At 38.0% G+C, this 9981-nt stretch overlaps 1 protein-coding gene across 2 annotated transcripts; it reads left to right on the forward strand.

Moving 5' to 3' along the window:
• Positions 1-24: 24 nt before the first annotated feature.
• LOC113671802 (uncharacterized) lies at positions 25-6349 on the forward strand. 2 transcript variants are annotated; one of them, XM_027188056.2, is made up of 5 exons: positions 25-317; positions 400-1721; positions 2401-2478; positions 3492-4019; positions 4531-6349. In XM_027188056.2, exons 1-5 carry the CDS (start codon positions 263-265, stop codon positions 4783-4785), a joined length of 2238 nt encoding a protein of 745 aa, XP_027043857.2. In that variant the 5' UTR covers positions 25-262; the 3' UTR covers positions 4786-6349. The 2 variants fall into 2 exon arrangements, with proteins under 2 accessions (XP_027043857.2, XP_027043858.2); XM_027188057.2 differs by having other exon boundaries at positions 40-317; positions 403-1721.
• Positions 6350-9981: the final 3632 nt, after the last annotated feature.

Here is a 9981-nt window from a genome sequence, read left to right on the forward strand (position 1 = left end):
TGTGATTGGTTTGTTAAGGACCGAATTTTAAGTCTTACGTAAAAAATACAAAAGTAATCTATCAATATAATGGATTTTGTTTTTGGAGAACTTTGAACACATGGACTCGTGTGAACAGACATAGTGTCTGGCTGATATGTACTCGATGCTTTCAAACTTTGTTTTCCTATCAATTATTTACCAATCAGTTGTTGCTGAAGGCACCAATTAACTCTCAAGGAATTTGTATTGGATAGGCACACCTCACAACGTAGTAACCTCAATGGCTGAATCAAATCAAGATGCGTTGTCCATCGAGGCATTTCGAGCGAAGAAAGGTACGGAATTATTGTGTTTTTGATATATCTGAAAGATGCTCTTTGCGAAGATTAAAATGATATGCTGTTAATTTCTATTTAGCAGCCGGATCGCCGGGATCTGCCAGTAAATCAACAGACAGGCATCCACGCAAAGCTACTGCTAACTCATCAAATCCCCCCTCTTCAAACTCAACATCGGCGCTATCAAGGTCAACAAGCGCAAGCAGAGCAAACTCAGCGAAGCGATCTGTGTCAACTGAAAATTTAAGTTTACAGGTAGGTAGAGATCCTCCTCCTTTGGATGAGAGACAGGAAAAGGTCAAGCTTCTCCGAGAAAAACAGGCCGAGGAGAGGCGGAGAAAGAACGAGGAACGGAGAGCGGCGTTTGAAGAAAGAAGGCGGAAAAAGGAGGAGGACGAGAAGGAAAGATGGACTACGATGAAGGACCAAGCAGCCAAACAAAAGACTAATTCAGCACCTCTAAAACCAGGCACTGGTAGAAAACTGCCAACTTTACCTCAAGAAGGTAGTGCTAAGCGACCAGGCAGTGCTGTAGAGCGCCCATCCTCTTTACCGAAGCCATTGGCGAGACCCTCAAGTGCTGTAACTGCTAAGAGTCCTTCTCGAAGTAGTACCAGCGCTGACAGCTTATCTAGTGGTTCAACACCTAAAGAATCTCCTGCCACCACCCCTAGTGGTTTGCAACCAAAAAAGCCTCTAGGGGTCAGTAAGTCTGTGTCGGCTAGTAATTTGAACAATGCATCTGTAGAGAATCGAAGGGGTAGCAGTGGCTCTTTACCTCAAAGGCCATCATCTGGCACAAAGCCCAGGACACGGTCAACATCAACACATTCTTCAGTCTTGACACTAGATAAGCAGAATGCTAAAAACAATAAAAGTCAGGAATCACTGTTGCCAGGAGGAAAGCTCACCAAATCTCACTCTACTAGTTCTATTCACAGGGTTGGTGCAAATAAAACTACTTCTGAGAAAAGCCAAAAGACTGAAACAAAGCCTAAAGCTGGTATCACAGATGAAGCAACTGCTAAACAGGCTTTGGCAGAGAGGAGAAAGAAGGCAAGAGAAGAAGCAGAAAGACAAGCTGCTCTGGATAAAGAGCGACAGGAAGCAGAGAGGCTGAGAAAAGAAGAAGAAGACAGGAAAAGAGCAGAGGAAGAAGCCAAAGAAGAAGCAAGGATGCGTGAATTAGCTGAGCTTTTACGCAAGCAGGAAGAAGAGAGACTGCGGATAGCAGCAGAGGAGAAAGAGAAGCATGATCAAGAAGAAGCAGAAAGGGCTGCTGCTGAGAAGAAACGTAAAGAAGAAGAGGAGCAGAAAGCAAAAGAAGAGGAAGAAAGGAAAGCACAAGAAGAAGAAGAAAGACGAAAAAAGGAGGAGGCTGCAAGACTGGAGAGAAAAAGGGTAAGAGGTGATCATATAAATTGAAAATTGAGGCATGTGAGTAAATTCAGTAAATTTTAGAGAGTTAATTTGTTAAATTTTGTACATGCTGTTTTGCATGCTCTGTATTTCCAAGTTAAAGAAGACTGACATGTCATTCTGTATGTATCACTTTTGGCTGCAAGCTGATTACATGCACTGTTTCATTTGTAATTGCAAGTTTGAAAGAGTACAATAATAATTCTAATGGTATTGTGGTTATGATCTGGAAATGCTGGGCTTGCACAGCAGTGGTACCAGTTTGATTTATTGACTGTGCCTGAAAATAACCAACTGATAGTGTTTCACACCAGACAAAGGCTTCATCCTTATGTTTAATTGTTTTTTCTGATGAACAAATATATTGTGAAGTGCATTTTTAGACAAATGTTGAATTTGTGCCATTTTTGTTCTCAAAATCATTCTTATGGAATAACTCTGCACATTTTTCAATTGCTATTACAAGAGAAACATACCTCACACTACACAGTGACTGACTGAGTGTGAAGGCTGGAAAGTACAGTATGGCCCTTGATATGATGTTTAGTACTTCAAGTGATATAAATCTTGTTTAATTCATAGTCCTTGGTGATTAATGTTGACTTTGGCTGATGTAATTCTTATGCACAACTGAAGCTTAAATGTGTTTTCTCTATTTCAGCGAGTAGAACAAATTATGAGCCGTACAAGACAAACAGCAAGTCCTGTCACAACAGAGGAAAGCAATACTTCTGCTGCAGTAAGTGTTGGTTTAATCCTTTAATCCTTTGACCCCCAATAGTGACTAGTATCTAAATTCTCCCCACAATGTCTCCCCTGAGTGTAGGTCACCCCTGAGCATCCACACAAAGATCTGATTAGGCAGGGCGTGAAATTGCGCTTAATACAGGCGCCAATGTGACTAAATTTTTCGCTTTGGCGACCAAATCCTGAAAATTAGTTGTCAAATTGGCTATTAGGTAAAGTTCATCATGACCTTACCAAGGGATATAGTGAATTAAAAGATTTGCAAAGATAAATCCGCGGCAAACTTCCTTGTTAAGTTTGTTTCCAAAATGCAGCACATGCATCTCGATCAATAACAAGACACCATCTTGGATTTAGGTGAGCTTGAATGTTGTATATTATCCATCCTAGTGTTCACTTTGTAGCACGTTAAAGATCTTGTCCCTAACTTAATTTTGGAGGGTCTATTTATAACACTGACAGTGTAAAAAAAAGTTTCGTTTATCTTTGAAAATGGCGACCAACTTTTTTTTAATTGGCTACCACTTTAAAGAATTTAGGAGCCAAGTGGCTATCAGAAAAAAAAATTAATTTCATGCCCTGTTAGGGAGTTTTGTTTTTGAAGGAGTACTAATCTCAAGAGATTTTTGTCTCTGCCACTGAAAAATAACGTATATAGTAAACAGAAGTATAGCCCTGGCTGTGTTTTGAGATTCCAAAGGGTAAATTAGCCCTTTTAAAAATAACATGTAGCTTTGAATTTGCAAAAACTTCAACTTCAAAGAACACCATTTTGAATCTTGCAACAGCAACTTGGCCATATGTGATCTTGGCAAGCAGTTTAAACAACAAGGAGCTACACTAAAAGGAATTCTTAACTTGAAATAATTTTTTTGCCCTAACCATGCACTTGTGTAATCTCCATAACAAAAGCTCTCGCACTTTCTAATTTTGTTTGAATGTTAGTATTTTGATCACTGTAACTTTACTTCATTTCTCACCCCAATTTTTGTCATTGAATTTTAGCAAGAGGCAGTAGATCCAGAAGATACTAAAAGAAAAGTTAATGAAATCCTCCAGAAAGTCAAAAGTCAAAGTGCAATGCCCAGTCAGATGGAAAACAATTCTTCCTCGTTGGTTAACAGTGCTGAAGAACCATCACAAGAGGGCAATAATGAGTTGGATACTGTAGGAACAGTGAATGTTACATCAGACAATACATCAATGGATACATCAGGCAACTCCTCAGCTGAATCAACTTTTCAGCCTGTTCATGTCAATGGAGTCCATGCTTCTGGTTCAGATGATTTGCATAGTGTATTAACAAATGATGATGATAACGAGGAGCATGTGTCGTCTACACTTCCTTTGATAATAGTGGAACATGAGACTACGTATGCAATAACTACAAATAGAGTGACAAGTAATGAGCATGAAAAAGAGAACATTTCAAATCAAATTAATGATGGGTCATCAACAATACAGGAATGTACGATCAATGGGACACAACAAGTGTCTGAAAATGATGAACTATGCAACACAGAAAACACTGTGGTAAGTTGGGTGTCCTTGTAACAATTAAGTTTTAAATTTAACAAAAATGCTGGATAGCATACTTGGAATGCACAATTCTTGAAATAAATTATATATTTGTTAATTTGTTAATTATATCACCCAGCATACTTTATATTTGTGCAAAAATTTTATTTTATTTCATTACTTGTCAAGGCATGAATTAGCAGTTGGTAAGCTGTTTTGGCTTATATTTTTCTCTAATTTTTTTTAGAAAGATGAAGCATGTAAAATTTTATTGCACAGGGTTGCTATCATACTTAAAAGAAGTCCTCAAACTTCCAAGTTCTGAAAAGTATATATATTTCTCTTAGCTTTGTACCAAATCATTTGTTTGCTAATCAAGAGAATTTGTTTGGATATCTTAAAATAACATCCCTGCCTGTTTGCATGATAGAGTAGTGCAGTGTACTCCAAGATTGAACTTGAGCTTGAATTAGTAAGTTTGCTTTAGACTGAGTAGATTTTTTTCTCTTTTTTTCGTGTCTACAAGAGGCATGTTCCTGAAACCAGACAAGAAATTACTTCAAGTAATTCAGGATCTTTAAGTAAAGATTTAAATGGTGTGGAGGATGAGGAGGTGCTCTGGCAGAAAATAGAGGCTACCATGAAAGCAAGGCAGTCCTATGCAGTCGAGACCCTTGAGAATCTGGGTGTGGTTGCCGAAGGTGATGAGGATGACGACAGTGAAGAAGGACAGCTATGGAAAATAGTTGAAGGAAAGGCAAAGCTAGCAGAGGTTGTGTGACAATAAGACTAGTAAATTAAGACTCTATAGTAATGATGGGATGCAAGATGTCCCAAGTTTTTTTTTTTTTTTTTTTAATGTAACTTAAAGGAGCTCAGTTAATGAAAATATGGCGTGTACAAATTAATTTTAAAGCAAAAATTTGTGAATTCTTCAAGTTTATTTTAAGTTCTGTTCTTACAAAATGTTTTTACCAAAAAAGACACAAAATTTTGAGTGACAAATATGTGATGATATCGAACTGAGAGGTAAAATAGTGTGTTTTTATCAAACAGCAGATAAATACAAGGAGCAGGGAATTAAATTTATTATTTTAGCCATTTTTCCAGTTGTTGGCAAACACCTTTGTAAGCATAGAGGATTGTGGCATCATTTCTGAGACTTAGATCCCTGTTATTTCTTTTAAGTATTTCTTAATTTTTTAATTAGTTTTAGTGTTTTAGTGGTTTTATCTCATCTGAAACTCTTCAATTAATTCCAAGAATGATAAAGACTAGTTGAACAAAACTGAGCCTGTTAGACTTCAGACTCTATAGCATAAATGGAAAAAAATACTGGCAGAAGCACCAGCTATTATTTATGATAAAGAAGTATTTACAGTTAATGAAAGTAAACTTTAAGGTATTCAGTTATAATTAATCTGGGCGGAGACTAAAAAGTGCAACCAAGAATGTTTCAGTGAGTTTCTTTACTAGGGTTCGGTTTTTTTTTCATTTGAAATTAGGAAGTGGGTTTGGCCCCAGTGTAATCTGAACCAACCAAAAAGTACTGGCCCCCTGTTGTTATTTTTGCCATGTCTATGATTTGCAACCTCACATGATTATTCTTGGATCTTAGTTAATTTACAGTAAAAGTATTTAAGAAGGCAAGTTGTGGTGTTGATTGTTGCTTTTCAAATAACACAACTTGGTTAAGGATATATTTTGATGAAAGAGGCAGAAAATGAGGTCTTTAGAGAAGTAGCAGTATGCTTCTTTCTCAACCAATGAATTGTGTAAATTGAAAGGCATCTAGCTAGTTTCATTGCAAGCATTTTTAAGACTCCTGAAAATCTTTTAGCTCATGCAGTTTTGATATCGTATTTATTGTGCTGCAGGCAGCAAGTTTTACAGAGCTATCATGGTTCAAGTGTTCAAATGACATTGCTCCCTTTTGCACAGAGATTAATGTCAATGAGAAGAAGTTGACTCATTCTCTTAAGAATCACTTTAAAATTCGAAACCTTGTTGTGGGTTAATTTCTAAGAGTCTGCAATCTGCTCTTTGCTAGGAAACGAGAATGATTGACCCTGTGTAACTTTTCTTATGCCCAAACCTTGCATGAATTTTGTTGTTTTTTTAGTTTGATTTGTTGGTTGTTAGTTTGTTGTCAGCTTGTTTTATTGTTTGTTTTTCTCATAAGCAGTTGTGTTGATGACAAAAAATTTAATTCCAATTAATAACAGTGAAGTCTTATGCTTTTTAAGGAAATTCTTTTATACAGTATTTTTCTTGTTGATAAATAAAGCAGTAACATAGTCTTAGTTAGGAATGGTAAATAAAACAAATGAGAAAGTGATTGCTAATCTTTTTTTGCGTGTGTTGCTCTGTGTTATCAGATAAAAGTGAAATCTAATTTGAATTAATTTTTTAGTTAATTTTACTTAAAAGTCTTGCATGAGGGTGATTAGGAAATATCAAGACTATCTCAAGGCTACGCTTCATCCTGCTTCCTAAATAACCCTATACAGGCTGATGGGGGGGGGGGGGGTTAATTTATCCATGTTATTCTCCTTAGGATATAAATCAGGCACATAGCTAGGATTTTTCAAAGGAGGAAAGGTCAAACTGTGACAACTAGGTACCTTCCCTATTGTCAAAAGCCATGCAGTGTTTTACTAAGAGTGATATTTGGTTGGAAGAGCAGTGATTCGTACTGTGCAGATTCTTTGAATAATGCAGTTTTTTTTATAATCTGTCAAAGGGTTGGAAGATCAAGGAAACCTTAGGGCCCCCTCCAAACAATGCTTCCCCCCAATGAATTCTGCATAAAGATATGATAACAACTGAATGCCTTTCATTCATAAAGATTGATCTCTCTTACTGTGAGGGTATTTTTAAATTGGTCACTTAAACAGGAAAGTAACGTGGGTGTCTTATTGAAATTTTTTTAAAGGTATTGCTTTTTTTTCTTTAACAGAAAAAGTTAACACCACTTACTCAAGGTATTCCAATTCAATCCATTCAACTCAAAAAGTAACTTGCATGCATAACATGCCTTCTTCTGAGAGTTTCCCCGACATATGACAACTAGTCTCTAGCGTGCGTATGCATGCGAATTGTCGGAAAAGGACGAGAAAAGCGGTTGAGCAGTTCAGGCGCAGCAGGGCTTAGGCTTAAGGATTAGGAATTCGGGAATCAGGTTGGGTTTCGGGGTTTGGGATACCGGATATGTTTGCAGGAATCAAGACTTGGCAATCAGGATAAGGGATTCGGAATTAAAGGGACGGGATGCGGATGCAGGATTAGAGATGCGAGAACAGGGCTGCGGAATGCAGAAATAGGGGTTTGGGTCTAGCTATTGGTTAGGGTCGCAGTTCGGTTTAAGGTTAAGATTTAGGGGAATAGGACTTAGCTTTAGAGTTTAGGGTAAAGAAGTGGGGATTTGCTTTAGGGATTCGGGATTAGACATTGGTTTAGTATTACAGGTTAGGGTTAGGGACCTTGGCTTTTGTACGCTACACTTCCAGAGGTCCGCGTGCGGCCCGCTAACATCAACTTTTTTTCCCTAGTTTTTTTGTTACTTCGGCGAAAGCAGGAACTGCTCGTATTCTAACTCGTTCCTCGTTGCGCCTGACTCGTTCCCAGTTTCTCACCGCTCGTTTCGGTGTAAGCAACATCGCGATGAAATCTACACTATCGTGTGATAAATCGATCCCCATTTTAAACTTGACGTGAAAAATGCTCATGAAACTAAGTCCTCTGTGGAAAGGCAAGAAATATCACGAAAGTCATTTTCCAAAGGCTTGGATTTTCTCATCAATTCTCTCTTTTTTCTTTTCTATTTTTTTTTAGTTAAACACTACGCACTGCTCACTGCTCAACCACATCTGCAAGTGTGCACGTGGATAGAAACGTGACATTTCACAAGTTTTGAAGGTTTAAGGAATAAAATGTATTTCAGAAGCGTTTTAGTTGTAGAACTTCATCAGTTTACGGCGAGTGTATGAAAATTATTTTTTGTTGTTGTTGTTGTTGTTTTTTTTTCTGCAGCATGTACAGGAGGCTGGGAGAATTCTCAAAATTTTTGCAAACCGAATGCGTTTCACCGAATTCTCATAAAATGATTACATAACATGTTGTAAGCACGATCACAACGGCCTGAGAGCTGAACATATGTATCAGGAACATATCTTTTTGTTACTCTGCTCTTTCCTCGAGACATAACACGATGTTTGTTGACATCACAATGCGTATATTTCTTTTCATACTTTTTTTCCTATTTCCTTTATGACATTAGAGGACATCTGTTCACATGATAATTGGCATTTTTATTTCCTATCCCTCTTCAATTTTTTTTCGTGTCCTTGCACGCAATATTCAGTTATTCATTTCAATTATTCCGATGAAAATGTTATCGCAAATTTTTGCAATCGGGATTTATTGATTGATTTTGTCACTGATGATTAGAAGAGTAAAAGGGCAATTAAAAAATCTGATTCGCCGAAGTGATTCTGTAAACGAAGACGTAGAAGTTGAAAACTCACCAAGTATATTGGTAAATATTCAAATATCATTTTTTTTTTAATTGACCAAACAAAGCAAATGATGGTCTTCAGAATAGGTCCATCAACAATAATGGACCATTTGTTTGAAGTTTTCCTGTGTGACGCCTTCAGAAAACGCGTTCGGAGAATTCTTGAATTTTCAGACCCTATGTTAGACAAATATATGCCAATTTCCTCACCCATTTTCAGATCAAGTCTCCAAACACCATTCCCCTCTCGCAGGATTGGTTTAAGAGAGTTTTTCGTCGTTTACAAGTCCTCAACAGTGAGGTAAATGATGGTTTTAATTATTTTGTTTTATTGTTTGGTTTTTGTTGGAGTATACACCACCGGCAAGGTATTATTCTGGCAAATAAGTTTCAACACTCTGGTGGTTCCCTTTACAACCATACCCGATGTATGGTCAATGCAAACTCTCGAAAAAATGACTCAAAGACCATACCGTTCAAAACAGCGCTCAGAGGGAAATTTATAGCATTTTGATTGGAGCGTCCCCCCGGTTCTTTTTTGTTTTCTAGCATTTCGTAAATAAATAGTAGGTATTAATAATCCCTTTTGAAGTTTATTTGAATTAGCTTACTTTTCTTCCAATCCGTTTGGAGGGAAAAGGTCGTTTCCTGGTCAAATACAATGCGCCTGAGGAAGGCAACTTAACGTCTAACCAAATTAGAAAAGTCTATTGTAATCTTCGCCCTCAATGAGTCAAGACGTACTTTCATTTCACTTGTGATGTTGCCTTGAACGCGGTATATTTTCACTTCCCCAGGTGTTAACTTCACTACACGGCTTATCCCTTTATGCCAAGGTACCTTATCATTCCACGCGAACACACTTAACTTGGTCAACTCGTGGAATCGCACTAAAACTGGCATTCGAAATGCACGTCGGACACGACACTTATAATACGTCGTTGGCAAAAAAGGGTGACTTTGACCACTATGGAATGACACTGATAGAAGTGATGTCCCTGACAGCATTCAGTTGCGTTATATGTATGATTGGAACGCTCTCGAATGTTCTCTTGACGATCGCTGTTCTTCTGACGAGAGAGCTGCGAAAGAGATATACGGCGGTTTTCTTGATCAGCATGTCGGTGACAGACACCATCATCTGTGCGGTTTACGAAGCGATGTATATCTACGACATTAATCATGGATCTAGTGCTGTCATGGAGAAAGTCCGTTACAGACTTGGATTCTGTCTTCTCTTGGCATCGTTGAACGGTCAGTTGACCGTCACGCTGGACCGCTTCATCAACATCTTCTACCCTTACCAGTATATTGCCTTGACAAATACGAGGTTTGTCGTTCTGTGCGCGTTCTTTATTCAGTGGTTCAATGCAATACTGCTGACCCTGCTTAGCCTTCTGACAAGCAGGCCCGTTTTCAGTGTAGTTTACGTCGCAGTCATCGTCATTGGTCTCGCTTCTC

The sequence above is a fragment of the Pocillopora damicornis genome, chromosome 8 (assembly GCF_964200805.1).
Source record: "Pocillopora damicornis chromosome 8, jaPocDami1.2, whole genome shotgun sequence".
In the NCBI taxonomy this organism is placed as follows: domain Eukaryota; kingdom Metazoa; phylum Cnidaria; class Anthozoa; order Scleractinia; family Pocilloporidae; genus Pocillopora; species Pocillopora damicornis.